This window comes from Anser anser (assembly GCF_964211835.1).
Source record: "Anser anser genome assembly, chromosome: 6".
Classification (NCBI taxonomy): Eukaryota; Metazoa; Chordata; class Aves; order Anseriformes; family Anatidae; genus Anser; species Anser anser.
Window position 1 is genome coordinate 25647621 of NC_139726.1, and position 26703 is coordinate 25674323.

Below are 26703 nucleotides of genomic sequence, written 5' to 3' on the forward strand. Positions count from 1 at the left end.
CTACTGTCAGTTTTCATGTAGTGGTCCTTGATTTTTTTTGTTTCTTTTAGTGTCCTCCGTGGTGACTTCACATATGAATGCATAATTCATGAAGATTTCCTTAGTATGCCTGTATTAGACACGAATGTTATCAAAATACATGGTTAAACACAGAAAACAGACTTCCAAAAATCTAATTTAGCTATTTTTCTTGCTTTCTCTTTTCTGCAAGGTTGGATGTAGTCCGTAATGCTGTGGAATTCTGCTTTGGGTGGCATACACTGGCAAGTGTCAAGTTGTTTTTGCTTCAGGAGACGTTAAAGCTGCTGAGATAGGCTACTGTATTCGACGCTTGGTTCTATGATGTGTGCCTTTCCTTGAGTTCCTATCTAAAGACTTAGACACTTTAACTCATTTATTACTTCCCATAAAGCATCAACAAAATTGTGGCTCTCTGAAAGGTTTTGTATTTATTTGTATGTCTTTGTTGTAAATTTTTATGTAGCTAATTTCTTTTAGTGATGCATCATGAAACTTGAAAATTTGCAAACTTAACCAATTTATAAATAACACGCTCACGTTCAGCCTACATTTTTAAAAAAAAAAAAGAAAAAAAAAAGAAAAAGAAAAAAGAAAAAAACAACAACAAAAAAAACACTGACCTCTATGAGGTATTTATTGTGCAATAACTGATCCACTTTGAGAGCTTGAAACAACCAATAATTGTTTCCACTTCTGTTACTTAGTGCCACTTCAAAAGAAGGAAAATATCCTGTTGAAAAAAATTGCTGTTAATTCTTGGGGCGGTTACTATTAGCAGAGTGGTTGAATGACATGAGGTTACTTAAAACTACTTAAAGTTCTGACACTGAAAGCCTTATCTTTGTGTAGAAGACAACTTTTAACTAATTTTATTTGCTTCCTTACTGTTTGTTTGCCCATCCCTCTGTAGAAAAGTGCCTTATTTTAAGCACTGTTTTTGTCTTTGTGTTGACTGCTCTCAGTCATTCCAAGAAAAGGTCTCTTCTGATTTATATTAACAAAATGCAATAAAAGTACTGATATTCTGAAAGCAATTAGGATGTGCAACTTGGAATGGATGAATGACCTTGCTTGTATTACGGGGAAGATGGAAAAAAAAATCTTTTCCTTCCCTATCCTTCACTGATTCTATTTTCAGTTAGACTAGTGAACATGCATTTGTTCCAGTGGAGAAAATTGGAAGTCATTGGAGGTTTTATGTGGTCAAATAGACACTTAGTGGATATGTAATATCCCATTTTGCTGTGCTTGGAATCTCTTTACTCCTTTGCCATTTCCAGCAACTAAAACTCTTTACTGTGTCAAGGTCTTTAATCAAAAATAGTTTGAAATGTAACAATATTAGAAGAAAAAGTTTATAAGATTTTTAATTGTGTTAGGAAGACACACAAGGGCTGATTTCTTTAAAAAAAAAAAGTGTATATTAAACCAATAAAATATTTATTTTGCCTATAATCTGTGTCTGTTTTTCTGCACTTCCCTGTGCATGTTTTACTCTTAAGCAAAATAAGTTCTGTAGATTTGGGCCCATAGTACACAGAATGGAGAATGGCAGGAAAGCTTGGGACTTGGATTTCAGAAAGCTTTCAGATGTTCAGTGTATCCAATATGCTTTGGAAATGTGAGATATAAATTTGAGAGAAATGTTGGCACTTAAAAGCAAACTCTTAAGGTTGTTGGCTCCTCTTGCAGCTCTCAAGAATTTGGTTGGGCTCAACCTCTCCTCAGAATTTGTCCCTGTGAGTAGAGCCAGAGCTTTCTTGAAAACCTCATCTTGCATGCTTAGAAGCTGAAATATAAACTCCAACATCACTTATGCGTGGAAATTTGTATGAGGTTGCAAGCTGCAGTAGGTTTCTCCTTTCCTTTGCAGCTTGCGTGAGTACGTAGTTCCACTCCAAAATGTCACCCAGAGAACACCCAGCCAGACCCGAGTGCTACAACCTCCGGTTGTGAATGCGCAAAGCCAAAGCTTACCCAAATAACTGGAGCAGCAGATGCTCCCCTTGTCCCCCAGCCAGATTAATTAGCACACCCTGCCGTTAATGTAAATCCTGTGCCTGTGTGCTACCCAAAGTGGTGTTCCAAGAAAGGTGACAACTATGGCTCTGATGGAGCGATGGAGGAAAACACCCCGGAAGCTGGCGGCCGTCAAACAGGGGCTGCCAGCAGCATCCTCCGTGGGTGCGGCAGCCTGGCCACACTCCGCCTTGGTGAGAAAAGTCACTTGTATACAAGGTCCCAGAGTATCTGGGCCTCGTTAGCTTGGAGCTTATAAGAATATTTGATCTCAGCAACTTAGAGTTTAATGTTTAATATATCCTAGGAAGTGAGAGAGAGAATGCCAATTTTTCATTCAGTTGATGGAAGGCAGATTTGCGAGCTTCTGGCATAATATAAAATAAAGGCATTTCAAGACAATATTTCTAAAAGCTATACTGAAACTAATGAATATACAAGCACCTAATTTTCTGTAATCCCAATAACAGGATTCTGCCACTCTTAAAAACACCTTCATCTAATATTTTCTGAGTGGCATTTATGTAGGTATAGGCATGCCTATAAACACTCGTTTAAAAGAAATAAACGTAGTGCCCTGCTGTCATATAAATTAACCTGAACTGATACCAACCTCTATTGACATTTCTGTTTGTGTTTTAGGAACAGCTGTCATTATTATTGGACACATGCCGAACCTGGGTGGCTTGCCCTTTAGTAATGTCAATTCAGCTGTAATGATTTTCTGAGCAAGGATGGTTTTTCTTTAAAGACTGAAACTGCTACTTTCCCTACAAATTAGTGTTGTCTTTTTTTCTGCCAGCATGCCATTTGATGTGAACTCTATTGCAGATTGAAACAGCTGTATTAGCGGCTGATAAATATTGATCAATCAAATTTGCTATGAATAAAGCCAGCAGTAATACCAGAGAAATTTTGGATGCTTTTCTGAGGTTTACTGTGATAGTGATCTTGGTGACTGCCAATTGGCTGCAGGACTATAAAGCAAGGGCTATATTTTGGAAAATATAAAAGCTAACTGTTTTCTACGGTTACAGGGCAACTCCATCCTTACTGATAGCATAGCAAATAGACTAATCTTTAGCCTCCTGCAAAGCAGCAAGTGGCTATCGTGCTGCTCAGTTTGAAGCAGAGGTTTGGTGGTCTAGTTTTTGGAGAAATTGTGCCTTTTTTTTTTTTTTTTTTTTTTTTTTTAAGATGAGTGAAAGTCTGTTTCTATCCCCCACCATTTCAGTGAAAAGCTACAAAAATGACCTCTGCTGAAATAAGGTGGTGACATCTCAGCATTCAGCAGCTGGAGAAAATAGCTGGGAATACAAGCGTAGCCCCACAAACCATGTGGGATAGCGCTGCAATGGCTGTGAGGTGCTGCTGCCACTTGGCCACAGCACTGTGTGTGACAGACCTGAGAAGAAAGGGACTGAGGATGACCACCGGCCCAGCTACGTGGCTGGGGACAAGTACGTAAGAGGCGGAGGCTCCTGCTGCTGGTAGGTTCAGCAACTCTGCTTGGAGAGCAGACTCAGAGTGGTCCTGCGTCTGAAAGAAGCAAAGGGCTCTTGGAACTTTTTCAGGCCCTTGCTGACCAAGACCTTCACGGGGGCGGGAGGCTGCCTTGTATCTACTGCTTTCTCTGAAAAGGTGTGGTGTGCCAGCCCTCAGCAGACAGCTTTTATAAGCCAGGTGATGTCCAAGAATATGCTTCAAGCCACATGCTTCCTAAAGACTGGTTTGCTCTGATTGAGGTCTCTTTTAAGGTGATAATTCAAAAACTCATTAACACATTCCAACCACTGATCTTCACCAGTATTACTCTACTGAGTCTCACAAGGAAGTGTTTATACTGCCTTTGGATTTTGTGTACTGCTGAGAAAATGGCTTCCACTTAAAATATAGTGTAGATAAAACCATGTTTGTTCATTCATATCACAGATGAATCAATTTCAATGAAATTGGCCGAAAGAAGATACTGATTATAGAGAGAGGTAACAGGAGCCCAAACTGGAAACTAAAGTAATTCAAGCCATGACTTACCTGTGTAGAACAATGTTGTGCCTAAACTACTGGAAATTTTCTCTTTCGGAGGAGTTTCTTCAATGGGGAAAATAAACAGAACTCTGAAACTTGGCTGATGATGCAAAATAGAGTAACTCCTGGTTAGATGGCTTCAGGCCAGTATAATGCTTTCTTCTGAATTTACATGACAATGTCAAAATAATATATGATTTGATTTTCAGGAAAAACAAGAAACGCATTGCCTTGGTGTGATGCAAATTTACTTTGGTATTTTATATATGAATTTAGATGTGATAATAAACTTTAATATTCATGCCATAGAATAAAAATGATCAATATCATTACAATCAAAATGTAACAATAAGAGCAATGACTTTTTTTAAGAAACAAAATAATTCGATCATTCCAAATAACTTGTATATCATTCAGTTCTGCATAGATGCTTGCTGAGTGATGGAGAGTATTATATACAGATATATCTTTTTGTATTATTGTTTTATTTTTTTAACAGAGTAAAAGGGGTAAGCCTGGACAATGGTTAAGTAATTAAATTATAGCAATGAGAAGACAGCGTGACAGAAAGAAAGAATTGTCAGAGCAGGTGAGTAGTTGTTCTGCCTACTGTGGTATGTTTGGTACAGATGCCTAATTGTATAGCTTTTTCAAAGTTTGTGAAGATTTATATAACAGCATAGAGTTTCCGAGTTTCTTTTTTTTTTCTTTCTTACTATTTTCTAAACCAGTTCTGTTTTCCATTAGTTATTTGCTACAACTCACTAGGAAATTATAGTCCTTTTTTTTTTCTTTTTTTTTTTTAAAGAAAACTTCTACACAAATTAACTTTAGGTTTTCTTTTAAAAGTGTAAAGACAAGACAAAAGAGGTCATTTTGAAGGCCAATTCCTGTGCTACATATTAAACAAAGCTTAGGATGAAATTGCTTTTAAAAGCAAGTTTTAAATATATACTTAATAAATTAAGTATTATTATTGGGGGGCTTAGAGGAAAATTTGTATATAGGCATGTTTTCATGCTGACGTAAGTGATGAAAAAAAATCTCAGCAAACGGATTGATGATTACTGAGCATTAGGAGTCTAGCAGCATGGGCTCATGAGACAGTTGGAGTTAGAGTGCAGTTAGAAACATAAGAGCAGCCATGGCAGATGAAACCCAAGGTCCAGGCCATTCAGTATCTTCACTCTCACAGTGGCCAACAGCATATGTTTGGGAAGAGCCAAAGACCAAGTGGAGTGCGAGGAGCATGTCCACCCTCCCACCTTTCAGCACGCAGTGGCTCTGGATTTTCTGGACAGTGATAGTATACTTGATGGATTTCTTTTCCGTGAATATATCTTAATTGTTTTTCTAGTGCATGTACAGTTTTGGTGTCCACAGAATCCTGTGGAGATGAGTTCCAAAATTTACGCCCAGGTTGTATGGAAAAAGGATTTTTGTTTGAGCCAATCCCTTAATAATTTCACTGGGTGCCTTCTAGCTCTGCCACTGCCTTCAGACCCTGTGAGGTTGTGCCCTGTTGGAGAGGGCACAGTTCACACTGGGGTCACCATTGTTTCCTAGCCTCATTCTTACTCACAGAGCTGCCCCGTACCTGCTGCTCCCAATGCTCATTTAAGAAATAGCAAATGATGATTCCCCTGACACCTTCTCCAAGTCACCAACCCTGTGATAATCCCTCCAGCTGTGCCAGCTGGACAGGTGTGGGCAATTCAGCTCCTCCGATGTGTCTGGCGTCTGCTGCAAACACCACCTCTGAGGATCACTCTGACTTCGCTAGGTCTGTCTTCTGAGATGGAGGAGGAGGCAAGAAAGAAAAAAATGTAAAACTCAAACAAAAATCAGAAATTTTAAAAATATATTGTGAATTTGGCATACTGAGAGTTTATAGCCCTGTTGATGAAAATCATCAATCATTTTCATCCCAGCAGCCTGTGTTTGTATACAGAGATTTCTAATCTAGACTCTGAAACTGTAGAGGTTTATTCCTTGTTCAGCTTCCCTGTGCTCTATATTTTAATTTTTGTTTAAAAAAAATATGGTAGAAATTCAATTTTATATTTCAGTTGTTTAGTTCAATGTTACAGTCAGACAATTTTTGCATTAAAGATTTAATATGGAAAGAAGGTAATGTAATTTCATTGTAAAGTCTAAGTAAACTGCCCACAGTAGTTCTGTTCATTGAAAAATGTGTTAGATTTACCCTCTCTTTGGTAAGGAAGTGAACTCTAGCATGACTTCCTGCTGAAATACCTCTGTAAACCTGTTATCAGAATGTTACTCTCTGCACTATTGAACTATAGTCTATATTAGACATGGATCTTTTGACTGTCTAATCAGTTTATGTCCCATTAATACAGCCCATTTCCTATGTTTTGGATGTGCTGATTCCACAGATGGCAGCGGTCAGCACCTACCAGTAAATGTTTGTACATTACTTGATAGTCAGGAGAGCTGTGACTCCCAGAGGAAGGCTTGAGCTGATAGCATCAGTTCTTACATCCTCAGGTCAAGGTAACTTTAAACTGATGATTATTAGAATTACACAGCTAAGGAGTGATTATCTCAACTAAAGAGAAATTATAAATAAAAATAGCTGTATTTTTTACATATCTGGTTCTTATGAATCCATATATACAGTTAATCTTGACCATAACTGGTGTTCAATGGACAAGTACTGCCAATAGAAATTTAGGTTATGCTGTTAGTAGGTCGACAGCTTTCACTTCATGTCCCGCTGACCCTGTGACTGCTCAATAAGGCTTTTGGTTCTCCATCCTGGCCTGCCTGTGGCAGCACTTGCTGCTCACAAGACAGATGTGTTCTGCTCTGTGTTGCCCCACATGTACAGATTATAAATCTTTCACATTTTCTGCATATCAATATCTGACTGTGTTTCCAGAGGTTGAGTGGGAGCTACCCACTCAACAGCAACACCTGTATTTAACTATTTTGAAAGGAAGTTTTCAGGGCCCTTTTGGAAATGTCAGTGCTTATTCTTGGAAGAGTTGCATCTGATTTTAGCACCTTCACAGGCAGCTCCAGGTCTCTCTCCTGTCCAGGTTGGTGCTGCAGTAGTCCCTGATCACCACAGAGAAGCAGAAGCAGATCGCAGCCACAGCCAAAATGATGTGGAGCGCAGGGCAGAGCCTGCTGAGTTCCCTTCACAGCAGCCTGGGTCATTGGCTGTGAAAAACATATAGTCCTCTCCTTATACAATAGGGAAAGTATCTCAGGCAGGAGCTGTGAATAATTCGATAGCTCATCATGACAGCAGTTCATACCAGAACCCAGTGAATGACATAGAAAGGAAAGATCTTAGACAGTTATTATTATTTTTCTTTCCATGATAGTTTTAGCTGAATCATGAAGGAATTTGAAACATTGTGGGGAGTGCACTAAAAACAGAAGATGAGCTAAAAGGATTTGGCAGTACTTAAATGCATTTCAGCTCTTCCCCAGACTATGATGCAGTCTATAGAAAATGCAAACACATTTTGCCTGGAGACATCTAGTGCTGCAAATTAGGTGTAAGAGTAAGCTGATGCAGTAATCCTGAAAGGCTATATCCGACTGCTCACTGAAATATGCCTCTTCTACTATTAAAAAAAAAAAAAATACTTTTATTGTTGTAATGCACGTAAAGACGGCTGGGCAGCCAGCTCCAAAGCAGTGCAGAGAAGAGAGCAGCTGAGGCAGGCACCTCCACATTGCAGGCCTGAAGGGCCTCTCCCCGCTAGGCCTCTCCCCGCTAGGCCTCTCCCTGCGGCCTGGCAGTCCATTAGGGACCTGTCCCTCTGTCCTGTCCTGCCCTTGCTGTCTGGCTCCCTTCTCAGCTCCTGACAAGGAGTGGCTTTGTTACTTCGTTTCTTCAAGCGGCTGTTGAACTTGTTTCTCAGATACTATTGCTAGCAACAACTTCAAGACGTGATTCCTTTAGACAGCAATGTCCAGCAGTCAAGAGCTGAACCACCTCTATCAGCCTGTCAGCCCGTTAATGCTGTAACATTCTTTCACTATCTGAATGTGACCTGACTTTATCATTAGTGAAAGAAATTTTAAGCTTTTGTAATGAGAACTATAGCGCCTGTAATCCTATAGCTGTAATTGTAGCATAATTGAATACACAAAGTTTCATAGATACCTACAGTAGATGGCTTGTCTGTGATAGACATCTACAAGTTAATGGCATGTCTGCTCATGAAGGTCTTGTGAGACTGTATAATTAGACTGTCCTGAAAACCTCCCCCAACTCTGATTGTCCTTAGTGAAAGCTGCCTGGGCCTCTCTTCCTTCACTGTCAGCTCCGAGCTGTGCCAGCAGAACTGCTGCAGTTGTGCTCTGCCTCTAATCGTCTATCTATGGAAAGCACATTGTGATTAGTTTTGTAGGAGCAGTGAAGGTTTAAAAACAATCTCAAGAAACACTGAGCGTCATTGTTCGGTGTGTCTCTTTCATTTGCTGTGGTAAGTAGAACTAAGGTAAGCATTTCACCTTAGTGCTAAAAATATTCCAAAATCAGCTAGAGAAAGCCTAAGATAACCTGATCTCAGGCCCTGCTTCAAGCAGCATGTGGGAACAGGTACCTCCAGAAGTCCCCTCCATCTAAGACTTTTCTGCAGTTCTACAATTCCAAGTTAACGCACTTGAACTATCACAATAAATCTGACAGGAAAATCACCAGCAACGAGACATTCCCTGAGCTGATTTACTCTGGTCTCAAACCATTGTATATATTCTGTCCTATCAGATGCTATCTGATAGGAGTTCCTATCTATTCTACTCATCAAAAAAACAGGTCGATGCTACTTTTTACACAGCTCAGTAAAGGAAAGCTTTCTACTACATTGCAGTTCCAGTTGTACAGTTGCATTAATTAAGGGAGACAACTCTGAATAGGGGGGTATGTGGGCGAATTAAATGGTTGCAGCTTGAAGAAAAGATGTGGGAAGACAGCATCAGTATAAATTAATTGCATTTTTTTTTCCATTTAGCCTCTCAGGAAAAGGACAATTCTTTCAGATTCAAAGATACTTGAAGAATATTATATATGTAATTCACTTCTGTAATGTGGTGGTTTTTCAGTGAAAAGAACGTCCACAGATTCAGTCACTCAAGTGATCTTTTTCAGTCCTTTGTTTTAATGGATCTATGGAAAAATAAGTCAAAGTTATAACTAAAATTGGTTCCAGTTTATGAGTGGTGGCTTTGCAAACTTCAACTTTATGTAAGTCCAGGGATCAACTCTTGTGAGAAAAGCAACACAGCAGAATATGAAGCCTGTTATTTTTGGTAGGGTGTGCAGTGCTGAGCTCCATGTCTCTGTTCTGATCTCTGAACATCTGCTGTAAGCCACGGCTTCCTCATAGCTCTCAAAAATGGTTTGTGCCAACCAACACAAAGCATCAAGCAAGTTGTCAGTTAAGTCACTGGCATTTTTTCCAGCTACTTGCCATCAACTAGAAGCCACTGTGGTACAAAGGAGTTTTAATTTGGATGAGGAGAGAAATTTCAGCCCTGACTGTGAGTTATTTTTGATCATTGAGTCAACCAGGCCTTTAACTTCTAGTATATTCTCACCTTCTGGGCTAGACGTTTTTCATAAACTAACTGGCTTGTGTATTTGTCTCTGTTCAGAAATATCCTGGTATTCTGATAATGTGTTAACTATTTTCGTTTGTATGAATCCAAACCTTGACTTCCAGGTTTATTCTGCTGTGCACAGTCTGTGCATTATTTTTACCCATGATCTGTACTCCTTCCCCCGCCTTCCCTACTGGCACAGATGGGGAAATACTCAGTGGCTTTAGAATAAATCTGTGATGAACTGTGAAAATCCTTGATCCTTTCAGTGGCCTGGACCAGAAGTGTGTTTTCAAATTCCTTTGAGTTTTGGTTTCAGAGCCTCAGCTCTGAATTCTGCTGCTTCTCTGTTTCCTTACTGCAGTCTGTCAGGGCAGGCTCAAGTTACTCTTCTCTGTGCATTTTACCTGTTTGCTCTTCATCCTGACTGGTTGTATTTCTACTGAGAGAGTTCACAGATCTTCCAAAAAGCTGATGAAAATTCACTTGCTCTCTGCAGGTAGCCTTATCCCAGATAAAGCTGACTCTTCGAAGTGCCATACCAGTCAGGACTTGCCTTGTTTTCTTTCTTTCCAATTGTTTGTAATGGTTACCAGGAGATTGACCCAATGCTCTTTGGCTGTGGGCTTAGAGCTATGCTTACAACATAGTCCTTTGACCTGCCTACAGCATTGTCTGTCCAGGGACGCAGCTTTAGCATCAAGAGCACCTTTGCTGCAGGAGCTCTGCTGTGCTGCTTTGCAGTGGTCAGGAGCTCTGAGCAAATGGGTAGGTTATGTTAATGGTCACTGTATATCGTTTCATATACTTCTCATTAAGATGAAATTAAAAGTGAAAATCAAGCAGATTCACCAGAATGTTACTGGTATGATTGACCAAATTATTTTCCTGGTCTTAAAAGAAGGCACAGATTTTGTACCCCAAAGTAGGATTTGGGACTCTGAATTTTAGCCTTCTAAAAGCGAAGTGACTAGGCTGAGCCATCTTTACTTTTTCTAGGGTTGACAGAGATAAAATGTCATCTCCAGTAGATGCTATATTGCACTTAAGTGGGACAGAACAAAACATGCTCTGATGTGTCAAGCTGTCGGGAGCCCAGATTGCTGGCTTAAATGTGGAACTTCTCAGTATCTGAAGTTATCTGAGATGGATCCTACCAGAAGAGTTTGCAGTCTAAATATGAACTAGCCTAAGGTGCAAACTGCACTTAGCATGCCAGATATGCTTCAAGAAAGTGTAGGCATCTACGTAGCATCATCATCAAAAAATCTTCCTGGAAGAGGTTTAGAAAAGTATTTGGAAGAGCAAAGGCGGTTGTGTGATACGTGAGAAGAGGAGAGCGGTTCTGTCACACTGTATCAGAAACAGAATTATTGCATCCACCCCTCCTGCTACCTCCACCCCCAAAATCTGAAAACTTCCTGATTTGTGTTCATCAATAATTAAGAGCCCATCAGCAATACTCAGAGGGAGCTTGCATTGCACTTCTGAGCAGCCAGATAGTAATGTACGGTGGAGAGATCCTCTCTTTCAAATCCCAGGGCTCCAGGCCATGCAATGCTAGTATTGCATTTTCAATTAGCTTCTGAGTGAATGCTTGGCATATGCAGAAGTGAACTGGTACACAATTAGCTTATTGTTCCTTTTAGCTTTGTGCTGAGAGGATCTGAAGGACTGGAGAAGAGAGGGGAGAGGGGAGTGGGGGGAAAAATAGTCAAGCCAGCGGCATCTCTGTGGATGTGGAATAAGGGAGCTGCTCAGCTCACACAGATCCACTTGCTAAGTCTGGAATTACAGCTGTTACTGAGGAGCACACAGCGTGGCTTTAGGGAGGGTGCCGGGGAGAGCCGCAGAACGAGGCTCTGTTCTCAGGCGCTCCAGGCTCTGCTCTCGCCTGCCTCACCTCAGCATTGCGATGGAGCCCAACAGCCCCAAAAAGATCCAGTTTGCTGTGCCGCTCTTTCAGAGTCAAATAGATCCTGAAGCAGCTGAGCAGGTAAGAAGACAAGTTTCTCTCATGGTTTTGAGGGAAAGGGGTAGAATGGGGGCGAGGTGCAGGGTGGTAACAGGTCATACTTATGGCCTAAATGCTTTTCCAATTTATATTAGCTTAACTACAGATTAAATACTTTGGAGGTTATAGCACTGTCTGGATACATGCAAAAAGAGAGTTGGATATATCCTCCAGCCAGAATAAGCCTTCTTTATCTTGGGTAGATTTATTCAGTATATATTTTCTGTGCTGTTCCTGTAACTGGACCTTGTGCTCTAACGCATACGCTCCACTTGAATACACATTCTCAATCAACTTAAGAAGATTGTTTTTATATAAAGCAAAACGTGAAGTTTATAATAGGTACCTAATAAGACATATTGCACAGTCCAGTTAGAAGACAGCTTATTTACCATTCATTTTAACATGATAAAATGAGTTACATTTTGCACAATTTATCCCTTCAGTTATATCCTGTATTTTACATGATTATTATAGTCTTATTTATATCATTTCTAAAATGTTTTAAATATTTGAAAAATATGTACGTAAGTGTAGAAATATGTCTGGATGTAGAATTATGTATGTATGAGATTAATATGTATACTATTTTAGGTTTTGACTCCCATACACGTACACAGATATCTGTAATATATATAAAGCAATAGAGCAGTCTATAGAGGAAATATGTTTTTCTGTACACATGGTTATTATGTACAGCTATGCATAGATGTACATAAAGAAGGACAAACATAAGCTTAGTAGAAAAGCTGGATAAATTGTAATTAGGTCACTCAGTATATTTCTCTCCGTGCAAGTACTTCTCGACATTTGCTTCTATTTTTGTACGTCTAGTTTTAGATGATACCAGGGGAATAGCATAACCTTGACAGTTCTGTGTTAACGACGAAAGTATTGGCACCTTCAGGACAGGTATCTTGTTTCCTGAATATTCTGATGTGAGCCTTTGCCAGAAAGTGATGGCTTGTGAATGACCACTGAATGAAGAAGTACTAGAAGGGTGCAGGAGCAAATTGCTGCAGGTCTTCATTTTGTCCATTGGTACTTCTGAACTATAAGATGTCCACGTTTTATGGAAAAGTCCTGTATTGAATTCAAGCAGGATGTGTTCTGATTTTTTTTTTCTGAAATCTGTAAGAACCATAGCATTTGGATTTCACTGAATTCTCATGGCTTTTGAAATGCTGTGTCACAAAATCTGCCTAGTATTTAAGGGTAATCATTTTGTTATTGTGAGTTTAATTCCAAGTGCTATTCAGTTATACTGTGGAAGTGTGATGAAATTAAATTAGTAAATTCTGCAGTCAGCTACTCTAATCTGGAATAACCCCTTTAAACCTGATGACGTAATTTTCCATTTACAGCTCTGAAAGCAAAATTTGAACCCAGCTCACTACAGAGCTCAGCAACTAAAAAAGAACAAATGCACTGACATTGAGCACTCGTGTCAGTGTGGTTTCTAGCTGAAATACTCAGTCTCTCTCTTAAATTCAATAGAATATTGATAGCCTGGAAGTTTTAGTGTAGCAACTTTCAATGCAAGTATGTCCATTATAGGAGGGTAGTCCATTATCATGCAGTTCAATCAGTGTTAATGGAACAAAAAAGCTTAGTCAAATAAACTTCAAATAATAAGAACTGCATACAATTTCTATTCAGAATTACATATTGATAGGTAAATATCTATGCTAGTGCCATTTGGAAACATTCTTTTTAAAGTCTTGACTATTGTTTTCTTTAGTTAAAGAACAATAACACCACTTCTGGCCACAGTTTAGAAATATAAATTCATCAGAAAACGTATATGCAATGTCAGCTCTCAAGTGTGCCTCAAAAATATTCATATTCATAATTGCTTGTGAGAGCTGTAACAGCAGTAGCTATTTGCATATATAAGTTCACAAACTACTGCAGTTATTTTCCTGAAACAAAGCTAAATGCCAATATTTTAAGATATAACCAAAACACAGCAATGAATGTCCAAAAACTTATTCGAGAAGGCTCTCCCCTGTGTTTCAGATTTCAATATACAAGCAGCCGCATGACCCTGATCACTGTCAGTCCAGAAGAGCAGTCAGAAAGACAGCGATGTGCTGCTGTTCCTTCAAATATTTTCTTTTTTAACTTTGCCTGGTTTACAGTCAGGAGGACATCAGATGGATTGATTGCTTTGCTTTGGGCGTGGGGTGATTGGTGGGCCCTGATGACTCTGTTTGGTTTGTGCATGTTACAGATCAGGAAAAGAAGGCCTACACCAGCATCACTCGTCATCATGAATGAGCACGTGCCCCCGGGTAAGTGCCAGCATACTTTCCAAACTATTGAATTTGTGTATTCGGGATTGCCTGCAGAATGGTTAGCCAACGAACTACATGATTTTAGAAATCCAGCATTAATTTCGAAGCACTAAATATTAAATAATGGACCATAGAACAGTTTGGAGTAAAAACCATGAATCTATGTAAATCTTGGCCTTCAGATGATGGCAATAATTTCAGTATTTTATACTTTTCTATGTTTTGTTGTATGCACAAGGAAGTAAACATGATCCCGATCCTTAAGACATAATTTGAGTTCTTAAGACGTAATTCGAAACACACTACCTACTTTACTTCACATCAAACTTTTATCTTATATAGCCCTCTGCAACATTATTTTCCTGTCTTATCTGTTCATTCTTTAAAAAGCAGTTCAGGCTTTTTCTCACTGATATATCCTTTAGATCATTACTGCATGTCTGAGAAATGCACTGAGAGAAGCATTTAAAGAGCCCTGCTCTTGAGGTTGAGATCATTGCAGCATAGCACGGATTAGGGATGTTCAAGCATGGCATATGGCTAAGGTTATATTATTTTGACACTGCAAGTGACCCATGCATTTGCTGCAGGGCTAATGCTGATCCCAGTTTGGAGAGTAGCATTCTGGCCTATGTTTCAGGCAGTTCAGCTCTCAGTAATGATGCATGAAAGATCTGCCTCAGACTGACTTTCCTTAGGTTAATGGGATCTACAGTGCCTGTGTTGCTAGGACTTAATTTAAAGCAAACTCACCTTGACTGATAATCTCTTTTGCAATTCACTTTGTACAGTTTGTACCGTCATATTTCCTTTTATAAACAGATACTTGGTAGAGTACCAAATCAAAACCAAACAGAGAATAAGAACTCTTTTTAATTTACAGGAAATTTTAGTGTAAACAAAGTGGTGCATGTCTGTTATCTCCTTTCCTGCAATGTTCATAATAAATCTTTAAATAAATCATTTTTATTATCAGTTAGGATTGCTGCAAGTATCAGTAAACTTCCATGTAAACCCAAGAGCTAGTATTCGTCCTTTTCACTTATGTTTATTCATTGATATGTTATCCCCTCTTATTAGGTACTGGGAAACTAGTATTGATGAAGGTTCTTTGGTTAAATTAAAATCTTGTCTTTTTTTTTATTATTATTATTTTATACAGAGTAAGACAAAAATAACAAAATTATAAGCACCTTCATTTTCTTTCCCCCCTTCATGTCGTTTGTGCATGAGTATGTGCATACATGTTTCCATATGGCATGCTTGATACGGGCAAGTGTTTTGAAAGGAGTGTGCACATGTAGCTATGTAAACCCACCGAATACAAGATCCACAAAGCCAAATTGATTATTTGATAGACAGATTATAGATTTACAACGGGAGTATGAATAGTAAATAAATTCGTTATGGGTGTGATCTTGCAAGGTGCCGGGCAACTTGTGAAATTATTGTATACCTTCAACTTTCAGAGGAGTCAGCAAGTCCTAGAGACTCTTGCCAACTTGCAAATTAAACTCCAACTGCTAGTTTGCTACTTGATTTTGAATAGAGTTCAATAGTATAACAAATAATGATTCATCTCCAAACAATGGTTAATTCATTAATGCTTGTGTTTACAGTCAATAAAATAACAGTAGTAAGGGTGAAAACTTGACACTACCACAATTTTCATGAGAAGCATGATTCTCTAAATATATGAGAAAACTGAGCAGCAGAAAAATTAAGTGATATTGTCAAAGACAACTATTAAATTAGAACTGGACTAAAATAGAATCCTGTCTCTTGATTTTTACCCACTGAAGTACTCCAATTCCCTCATTAGGAACAGATAGTGAAGTATATGCTTCTAAGGGCATGAAATGCATGACCCAGTGCAATTCTAAATGTTCAGATGCCCATGCAAAGTTTACTCAAATTATCTAAACTTCTTTTATTTTGAAAATCAGCGAGAGGCATTTTCTGAGAATTAGACTTTTCTATAGCCTTCTGTTGCATCTGCTCTTGATTGCAGCATGAAAAAAGTAGCATTTTTGTGGTATTCTGGCATTCTGGATATAGACCCATCTGGAAACCAGAAGGGAGTAAAATGACATTTTTGGACATTTCAAAACTTTGTAATAAATTCTGTTTGAATTGTGCCATACATAGATCTAAAACAGTCATTTTCTTCTAAGTCTTCTCATCCATCCCTGATGTCTACAGCAGATTTGAGAGGAATCTGTCTTCACGGATGTAGGTAAGGGCCATTGTACTATAAAGTGAAGATGGAATGGCTACTAAGAATAAGTCATTTAAAACAACATTTGGAGATGACAACTACTTCAAAATTTTAAGAAGAGTCTCCTTGGCTTCCCTGCTTCCAAGGAGACAGTAAATGCCAGACCACACTAAATGATTTACAGGCAGGTGGTAGATGTGACTGCAGGAGCTAATATCAAGACCATAGTATCATTGATTGGTGCATTTGTTCCTGCTTACTCTGGTTGGCATCATATATAATTTCAATCAAAGTCAGCAAAAGAGAAATTTGAATCATGACAGCATCAATAATGATTGCAGTGGACATTATGGGCTTGTGAAGCAACATAGTGATAAAAAAACCTCAACTTTCTCTGTATGTGTTCTGTAAAGTGCTTCATTGTGGATTATGTCACATCTCAGCAGAGAAGTTAGCACTAGAAAAATTGAGACTCAAGTTATGAAGTGATTTACCTTGAGTGATTGTTGCCATCAATTGAGCTATATTTTTTCTGAGAATCTGATATTTGCTTTCATAATATCTAATTGGTTTTACTATTATTTGAAATTACAAGACCGTTTTACTGTCTGTGAGAGCAGAGCCTAATTTTAGTGGGCAGAACTACAGAAACTTGCAGTGCCTCATCCTAAGCAGGATGCCTGTATGGGTTACTGAGGAAGCCCAGTCATATCCTGCTATAGCTACAGTTGCTCGATCCCTATCCTTTAAAAAAGGGATGTAAGTATGTGGTTAGTTTTAAAGACATTTTTACCTGTCATGCTGCAGAAGAGCTTAATCCAAAAATTGCTAAAAGCTCTCCTGCTTCTTCTTTCTCTTGCAGTATCATTGAAGCCAACAGAAACTGAAAATTACATACCTGGAAAGCAACCTTTTCTTTAATGCCATAATATACTCACAATCTCCTGTCTCCTTACCAAGTGTAGGAGAATGTATATGAAAATCAGTTCTTACTATATGAAATACAGGTCTATCCATGCTTTAAACCAGCAGTGTCGTACTGCAATGGCTCACGTGAAAGCTGGTAGTAAGGCAGAGAAATGACAGCTGGGGGAGGAAAACATATCAGACCACAGCTCAGGTTTAATGCCATTAGTGCTCACTTTGATCAGAAAACAATGCCAGTGCTCCAGTATAGACTGGCTTTGTTACCGAGCCAAGGCAACATCAAACAGTCTGGCTGGCAGGGTCTGCTCAGCTCATGTCAGAGTGTTCAGTCTTCTTGAAATATTAGAATAGGGGTAAACATTAGAATAAATTCTGTGTTTCTGAACTTTCTATGTATTTGCTGTTTGCAACTCTCCTTTCTACTCAGTTGCATGGTTTGGCTTCCTTCCTTGTAATGTAAATGTTACTTTGTGTTTGGAAATAAGAAAAACATAGCAATGTGTTTTGATAATTCTTCAGAGCTGCATTTTTGTATTTGGCAAATCTCATTTCAAGGTAGAAAAGGTAACTCGTAAGAAGGCTGTACCCGTATCCAGATAAGGAACTTGCTTGCAGTCTGTGTTTGGACGTTAGCAATTTTTCTGTTGTGTTCCCAGCTGACTTTCAGTTGTCCAGACAGGGGCTCATGCCTCCCAGCTCACTGCAGGATCTCCAGAGCTCTGGTGAGATGCCTCAAGTGCAGGGTCAATATTTAGTACAGCCTCAAACAACGCAGACGGATGGGTAGTGGGAGTAAGAATGGCCCTTACACCTGCTGCAATCCCATGACAACCCAAAGCAGATTAGGGTGGGGTTTTTTTTTGCCTTTTTTTTTTTTTTTTAATGCTAAATTGGTTCTAGACACTCCCAGTCTATCCCTGCATAATAAATCTTATTGCCATGTATAGTTGTGCTTTTCTGATGATGCAAACTATGCCAGAAGTATATCCTTGAGAGGGTAGATGTGTTATGTTCTATCTGACATTGAAGTTTTACATTTAACAATCACATTTTTTCTTGCAAGGCAAAAGAGAGTTGCTAGGTAGGAGACAGCTGTTTCTGGTCAACTATAAACCAGTCCTGCAGTCCTTTCTCGGGCAAAACTCTCACTGAAACTTGAATCAACAGAGAACTCTTGGTCTCACAGTTCATGAAAACTGATATGTTTTTCAAAAGCATGAGATTCTGGTAGGACATACTGCCTACTTTGGTTCAGAAAATAGAGAGTGAGTAAGCCAAATAACAGCTGTTTTCAATTGCAAATTTAGGCTTCTAATGTGGTTATAAAAAAACCTGTCATTAACTTTTTTTTCTTTTTTTTTTTTTTGGTCTAAAAAGTTGGCCTCTCTATATGCTAAATTTGAATATCATTTAAGTGTGCTGTCTGTTTTTATTATAGTCTAGGACTTCATGGAGGTATGGCAGTAAGCAATGAAAAAGATTTGTTTGTCCGCCACCACAGGACTGGTACAGCTAGCTCTGCGTGCGTTACCACTGGCACAAAGATGCTCAGAGATCAGGCACTGCTGGTCCGGGCAGTGCAGACCTTTGTGTTCCTCAAGGCTGTGCTGAGAAGGGCCAGCTGACACGGTGAAACAATGAAATACATAAAACAAACACTGCATGAGCCCTAACAGGCAACAGAGGAATTCTTGAACTGGAAAGAAAATGTCTATGCTTGAAAAAACCCTGCTATCTGCAGGCTGATGTGTGACTTCAGAACTTCAGATGTTCAGTGGCAAACTACATCCCTTTTTTTTTGCCTATTTACGCTGTGCTAGGATGTTGTTTCATTTGGGTTAGTTTGAGTTTACTCTGCAGTTCAGGATCACAGAGTCCCTGAGACAAGCCACAGCATAAGTTCCTCACACATATGATATGTGAGTGAAAACTCCATGATCTGACCCACAAAAATAAAAAGAAGTTCATGGACTTAAATAAATTAATGAATAAATAAGGACAGGAAACTGTGCTTGAGCTGTTTTTAATGCAGCCCAGAAGCAACAGCTCACGCATTCCAAACAGAAGCCATGAAACCTTTTTTAATTTAAAAACAAAAATAAAAATTCCTTAGCATCTTTCAAAGGCAGACAGGATTTTATGTCATCATCATCATCACTTGCCAAAGGACCTGTCATGCTGCCTGCAGTAAGGTAAAGACACCACGCTGGAGGACCAGGCTTTGATTTGGCTGGAATGAACTGTGCACTGCTCTGTCTGATCTAGAGGTTATCACAGAGGCACCCGGATGCATTTTTGCTGTTTTTTTTGAGGTCATGAACATATTAGTTCACAAATATAAACATTCCCACAATTCATGCATTGTGTAAAACACATAGTCTGGAGCAGTGTGAAATGCGTACTGCTTCATACAGTGCCCAAGTAAGCTACATGTCTTGAAGATGAAAAAGAGCCAATAGTTTCAGGTCTTGTATTGTTCTGAACTGGTACCTTCAGGTAACTGTCAGGCCATTTTAACTCGCCATCTTAGCTGTCATATATTTGGTATTATGCCTTCACTCTTCCTTTGGCTGTTGTAGACATACAGCCTAATAAAAATATGTTGTGTCTGTAAGTGTTACGGTAGTTAAAGCAGCCTTCAGATTTCTTTAATTTGCACGGAAGAACCGCTATGGTAAAGAAGTACAATAACTACAAAGCATTATTGTGCCTCCTCTTTGGATGTACTACGTGGTCCTCAGCTCAGCTCAGGATGAGCCTTTGCTATTTGCAGCTGACAACCTAAACCCCCAGACTACACAGACAACTACAGTCTACTTGGCTGAAATAAGTAAATTCACAGTCAAAACAAGACAAGTTCCTCACATTCAGTGATGTTTGTCTTCCCTCCATGAGAAGGGGAAGCATGAGCTGCAGTCACGGTCATAGAAAGCTCTGGGTTGTGGAAGGGACTGAGTATGACTGCTGTCTGGAAATGGAAGCTGGGCATTTACAACCAGAACTCAGATTTTGGACCTAGATGGGAGAAATGGTGCGGCTGAGAGGACATGACGCTCATTCATAGTTTGGGTAAAATTACATTTATCCATTTCTCTCATTCCATCCTTTTATACTCCACAAGTGAACTTACTTCCTCTTCTACTTACCTGTGCAGCTGAGCTCCTAATGTGTGCCATGACACTGCTGGTTGCTGCTGCTTCCTGCCCTCTGTTGGTTTTGTGTTTGACGGGTCAACATCCGTGGAGCTATCTGAAAGTACAGGAGGTATTTTTAGAACTGAACCTTGTACTCTTCATCTGTTTTCCTCATTCCTTATACAAAAGCACCATAGAAACAGCCTTCTTCCATCCCAGGAGATTATTTGCAAATCATTTTTAATATATATGGTTTCGTGTTACATATCTCCAGCTCCTTGATTATCCAGTGTCAGGACTGATAAGCTTTCAAACAGTTTACCTCTGTTTTCATCTTAATGCACACTAATGTGACAAAGAGGTGTGCCATGGGGTAGAGAATAGCAGTGTGGAAAGCTACATAATGTTGTGAGAAAGCCAGTTTGACAGCTTCAAGCTTTATTACGCTCATAAAGCTTAGCACTTTGCTAGAGAAACCCTAACAGATTTGCTCTGTGCCAAATACTTATACACTTCATACAATTTGTTTTGGTGAGAAATGTGAATACATGGTGAGCTTCCGATTTAAAAAAATGAAACATGTAGGCATATGTAGCTACCTATAGTCAAAGTACCTAAGCTATATTTATTTAGTACAGCTATATGAGCAGACAATTATTGGGGCTTGTGACATTTAAATATATATTTTTGATCAAAATAGGTCCAGTTTAGCCTGGAGCAAAACATTCTGTTTGCATTTTGAGTGTTGGGTTATTTGTTTGTTTGTTTTAACAGCAGAAAAAATCATAGACAATTTGAAATTAAGTCCATTTAAGCACAGTAAGACAAATTGGCTTAAATAAGAATATCAAATTATTATGTTTTAAGATTGTTTAAATTATACTTCAATAATATAATAATACTGATCCTTTTTTTTTTAACATAAAGTAATAAACTAAAATCCATTAATAAATGTTTCAGCCTTCCTGAGGAGAAGGGGAAAAAAAAAAAAAACAGCATGGGGTTTGTCTGACCTCTACTATTTAGTACTTAATGCAGCACTCATTCACCATGGTGATGTGTGCAGAATAAATAGATAATGTGGACAGATGAGAGAGAATCCATCTTTTAGCACTAACCTCATTATGTTCAGAATATTGGGGAGGGGTTGCACTTAAAGCATCAATCAAGATAGCCCCATTTATTGAGCTTCCAGAGAGGGAAAAACAATTAACTCTTTATGTGAAATAATTCAAGTTAAAGCCTCACTTCAACATCCGCCAACAGTAGGAATTTAATGAATTTGGACTGAAAGCTAGCAGGAACTCTAACCAAAAAGATGCTATCAGTCAGGGGAGTTTTCAACAACTGCACAAGGCTGGACTGCTGAAATTCAGAGACTGTACGAGGACCATAGAGCTTGGCTTTCCTTTCCTTGTGTCTGAGCTGGCTGTGTCATGAGCTGTGGAAATATGATCAGTTGAACCAGCCTAATTCCTTTTTACAGTCATCTAAACAGTTCTAGGATAGAATTATACCGCATGTCTGTTGGAAGGAACTGTTTTCCTCTTCCACCCTCAAAACCCTAATCGTGTGTCTGTGTTCAAAGTCATCACTTCTAATATTTTCCTTAAATAGCTTTACTGGGTGATCAAGAGAGTATGATAGCAGCAGAATGAAGTGCAGTTACACGCTCATTTCTTTTGTGTTTTCCTTGGGATACCTAGGACACAGGCATACCACAGAGAGTGAATGTCTTGGCTTTTTTTTTAATCTTGTAGAGCCAAACCACACTTACAGAAGTCCATTAGCAGTGCTAAGTACACAAACGTGCATTTTAAAGGCAGTATATTCCACTTGGGACCATATCCTTCACTCTGACAACATAAGCAGAGAAGAGTCACACACAGCAGTGCATGAGCTTGCTTGGGCCAGATGGAAAGTTCTTATTGAAGTAAAGCAGTGAGCTTTACTGCGTCCTACAGTACTGTTTATCCTGGTACGTAGACATCCCACAGCCTAAACGTTTCAGCACTGAGTCTCTATCACTCAGAAAAGAGAAAGGCTTATGGTGATAGTATTCCCTTCAAGTCTCTCTGAATTCTGTGCTGTAGCTATTCTCAGACAGTGGTGTAAAGCAAAGATGTGGGTGAACCTTTCCTGCTCTTTTTCTGACCACCACCAATTTGGAATTATATTGAAGAACTAAATGTGTTGGAGGAGGCCGGGGGAACCACGGGGAGGGGGAGAGAGAGAAAATAATATTTTTCATCAAAAGAATTGTGATCCAGGTGTTTTGATCCAGTTCAACATTATTTTTTTTACTTTCTGTTTTTTAAATAAGGTAAGTAGACAGCGGAGCTTTAATTGTTTAGAAATGTGCTTTCAGGCTTCCTAAAACGCTGATGCTAGTGGATGACTTAGGCCTTAATGTGTATAGCATATCCTGTAGGAGGGTGTGGAACAATTCATTCCACATGAATCACAATGATGTGCTGCTGATTGTGACAGTGCAGATGAAGACGTGTAACACAAAACACAGGATCCCCTCTGGCCCTGGTATTTAGTGAGGTTAGTAGAAATTCTGAAAAATGTCTTTGGAAATTACAGGCTAACTTATTCTGCCTTAACAAATGATTGCCCTGTCATTTCCATCCTGTCTAGCCATGTTCATGGTGAGAATGAGATTATGGAACCTCATTATGTTGACTCTTTGAAAACTTCCAGATAGAAAAACAAAGAATGAATCCACAAAAGTGACATTTGCATCTTCTTTTTGTATAAGGGTCATAAAACCCAAGAAGCACTATTGCTAATAGTTCACTTCATATGCACATAAACTGATACGTGTATGTGAGGGGTTTTATGCATGTGCAATCTAATCATAGGAAAGCAGAGAGTAGTTGGCAAGGACTAGCTTTAAAACATATTTTTACTGAAATCCTTGAGGTATTATTCAAAAAGGAAGGAAACTGCAAAGGCAGCAATAATAATCACTGGCTAAGGAAGAGTTTTATTTGGTATATGTTTTCTTCTCCCCTGGTAAATGTCACTTTCCAGACTGTACAATATACAACCATTCAGCTAGGATATTTTTTCTTGTTTTATGAGCTATAGCAAGCAAAGAAATGTTTGACTTTTTCTTAGTTTTGGCTGTTGATGATGCCTTTTATTTTAGAACTTAGAATGGTCTTGTTCCTCACAGCAGAGAAAGGAACAGCTCAAAGGGGAGTTACTGCAGCTACAACTCCAGTACATAGATTGCCACCGGTGGGTCAGTTCCAAGCCATTTTCCATTGCAATTGATCCCTCTATATAAAGCTATTAGGGAATGCTTTAAACGTATATCAGGGGACCAGCTAGTATTGTATTTCTGGTCATCTTGGATTTTTCTTTATGATCTTTGCCTCAGTTGTATTTAGATTTCAACTTCTTCACTATCTCATTTGAACACAGACTGAACATAAATCAAGCAATCATCTGGGAAGTAACATACTACTGACACTATTCAGTATTACTGGTGAATTCCCAACTTGTTCTCTCAAGGTACTTAGCTTTTTTTACTTGAAAATATTTAATGAACATGTTAAGTCTTTTCACAAATATATTATTAGGAGTGTTAGAGTCAATGGGCAAACTATTTGGGAAGGTTTTGTGAATGTGCTTTGGTAATAGTTGGTAAAACATTAGCCATTATTTGCAAATATTTAACAGTTTGGCAGTATGTTTTGTTTGGACATATTCATTTCAGTGGGAAGTTTCTGCTCTTTGCTCCTGTTCCTCCGAGTATTTGCTGGCAGTCACTGAACAACTCTGGCCCTCTTCAAGCCTCTTAGAAGCAATCTTCATCTTTACTTCCCCCCTTTTTCCTCTATGCATTTCTTTTCTTTCACTGTCGTGTTCCAGGCTAGTCTGTGCTGTGAGTGTGGAAACTGCCCTTAATAACCCATGAGCAAAGATGCAATCTTTGTTGACGTATGCTTTTGTGTCAGAATAGACCTGGTGTCAGTATAACCTTTAAATAGGTAAGTTCTCCTTCTACACAGACAGTCAAATTTTGAGACAAAGTGTCATGCTTTAGGTTGATTTTCCAGTCCTTGTCCCTTGACTTGTTCTATATCTCTGTGATACTCTGTTTTTCCAAGGTCATCTTGCACTTCACTTTGACCCTCCAGCACCTCCTGGGGCACATAGAAATGCTGGCTGTCAGGTTCTCCTCCTACTGTAATGACGTTCTTCCCCAGAGCCACCAGAGATTATGCCAGAAAATCAGCGTCACCCTAGTTTACACATATTTGCCTCACAAAGAATTTTTCTTATCTACATTTCAGTCCAGAAGAGAGTTGAATCATGCTAAAAGAATGTCCATAAAAGAGAGTTGTGTGCAACTCATCATGTATCTTTTAAGACACACTTTACACACATCTGAGACTTGAATTTACAATCAACATTCAGGCCAACAGGCCAAGGATTTCAAATTCCACATCACCAATCACAGCAGTTTGCTTCAGTTTGCTTCACTTTTATCTAGTTGAATGAATTAACTTGGATCTCACAGATGGAGTGACTATTAATGTGACTGTCATTATTTATATGTGTATTATATATTTTTATATTTTGTTATCTATATTATGCATATGTGTAACAATTCAGACTAAGAAGTCAGCCGACAGATGGCTGAAGTTCTTTCCTAGTTGACGTAATGCTAGAAATAGTTCACTAAATGACAGTCATTTGTCTGTGTTGTTGTTGCTTGGTTAGTTGGTTGGTTGGTTCCTCGGTTTTAGATTTTTTGTTGTTGTTGTTATCTGGTTGGTTGTTTATTTGTTTACCATACTCATGCTATATATCTTGGATAAAATTGTGGCTTTGAAGTCAATGGCAAAACTTCCTGTTGCTTATGGCCTAGTAAAGTCGGTAGTAAAATGATTTTCTGTTTTTCGCTTTTTCTCATAAACTCTGGTTTGTTTTGCTGATGCAGACCTTAGATTTGCCACAGTATTTACACTGAGCAGCACTGAACTTGTTTTGAACTTCTGAGCTGGAATTGTTTTGTCTAGAGCAGTATTCACTTCCCCTAACCTTTCTGTAAACTAAACCAGGCACTGAAGTACCTCTTGTTCCAGAGGGTCAGAGCATAATTGGCAGTGCAGTGTGTGCACAGATGACAAATTACAAAGACTGGGGATTAAACTTAACTTCGTTGTGCTGGAAATGGGAAAATGTACTTTGCTTTTAACTAAATGATATTATTCTGGAAGGAGTTAATTTACTGCGGCTTGGAAACCAGGTATAGGCCAACCCTGACCTGGTACTTCTGGTCACAGTGACACCTCGTGGTCTTGCAGGAGATGTCTCCCAGCTGTAATGCCATGAATTACTAGCTGGGCTGCAAATTACATGCAAATTACAAGTTTATCTCAGAGAAATTCCCCCAAACCCTGTAAGATGTTTATGTTGGGACCAAAAAATATATATATATATATATTATCAGAGATACTGAAAGAAAAAAATAAAAGACTGACTTCCTTTCTTCTGATTCCACTCTTGTTCTCATTCTTCCACTCTTGCCCCTTGTTCTTTGAGAGCTATCTCTGTTGACTTCACCAAAGAGAAGTCTGTGGTATATAGATACACTTCAAGATAGTGATACACTTCAAGAAAGCAGCTCCAAGCCTAGCATTGATAGCATTGATCTAAAGTCAAGTCAATTATTCAGTCAGTCATCAGTTATTCAAAGAGAAAATTTATTTTAAATGTATTTCTCACTGCTTAATTTCTTTCCCTGGGAAGAACTGCCGAGTCTGTAACCATCCCCATACAACTGACGAGGGACTTCTTGTCGGGAAGGTCTGCCCCAGCATTCCTGCTCACCAACCCTCTCACAGAGCAGGGCTACAGAAGAGGGCCTCGCAGGTGTGGGGCTGCAGGACTTTTGCTATGAGAAAAAGAAATTTTAGCATGGAAGATTTTTTTCATGACAGGTTTTTCCACAAAGGCTGCTTTGTGTTCTAGTAAAATCATGACTGGGCAAGTAAGTAAAATAGTAAATGGAAGTAGTAAAACTAGCAAACAAACAACCAACAACAAACCACCACCAACAACAAAAAACACTCAAATATTACAAGGGGACTTTACCATTCTGTCAAATTAGTTCAGTTTGCCTTTAAAAAAGCTCCTGATTATGGTGCATATTTTGGCCACAGCCTTAAAAATTGTTAAGAGTCTAGCTGTGTAAAAAATACTCACCAAAGTGCATAAGTGCTGCTCAGATCACATCCTGCCTATGCAGAGCAGCAAAGCACAGCAGATGCAGACATGCTCTTGCTTACACCCATCTGTCTGTGTGCATGACTCCTGGATGCATTACAAGAGGATCTCCATTAGCAAAATGGTGATGATTAGGAATGTGATGGTGTTTTGCTTAATGTATGACCAGAGAATTGAAGAAGGCAGAAAGAAAAACTCAGTCATTATTGA

General features: G+C 38.9%; 2 protein-coding genes and 1 long non-coding RNA gene across 6 annotated transcripts in view; 2 read left to right on the forward strand and 1 right to left on the reverse strand.

Moving 5' to 3' along the window:
• The window catches only part of ITPRID2 (ITPR interacting domain containing 2), a 45117-nt gene extending 43641 nt beyond the window's left edge, over positions 1-1476 (forward strand). For both annotated transcript variants that reach the window (XM_083842788.1, XM_083842787.1), the window contains exon 19: positions 212-1476. The gene's annotated coding sequence lies outside the window, so the exon portion shown is untranslated. The remainder of the gene's footprint in view (positions 1-211) is intronic.
• Positions 781-23673, reverse strand: LOC310902022. Its single transcript, XR_014586413.1, has 2 exons — positions 20257-23673; positions 781-5860 (listed from the first exon to the last, which is right to left on the reverse strand). It is a non-coding gene; the product is annotated as an uncharacterized lncRNA (long non-coding RNA).
• The window catches only part of PPP1R1C (protein phosphatase 1 regulatory inhibitor subunit 1C), a 52755-nt gene continuing 31907 nt past the window's right edge, over positions 5856-26703 (forward strand). For 2 of the 3 annotated variants that reach the window (XM_083842867.1, XM_083842866.1), the window contains exons 1-2: positions 5856-10422; positions 13902-13962. In XM_083842867.1, the coding sequence (XP_083698993.1) occupies positions 10129-10422; positions 13902-13962 (355 nt within the window). In that variant the 5' untranslated portion in view covers positions 5856-10128. The other variant, XM_083842868.1, reaches the window with a different exon arrangement.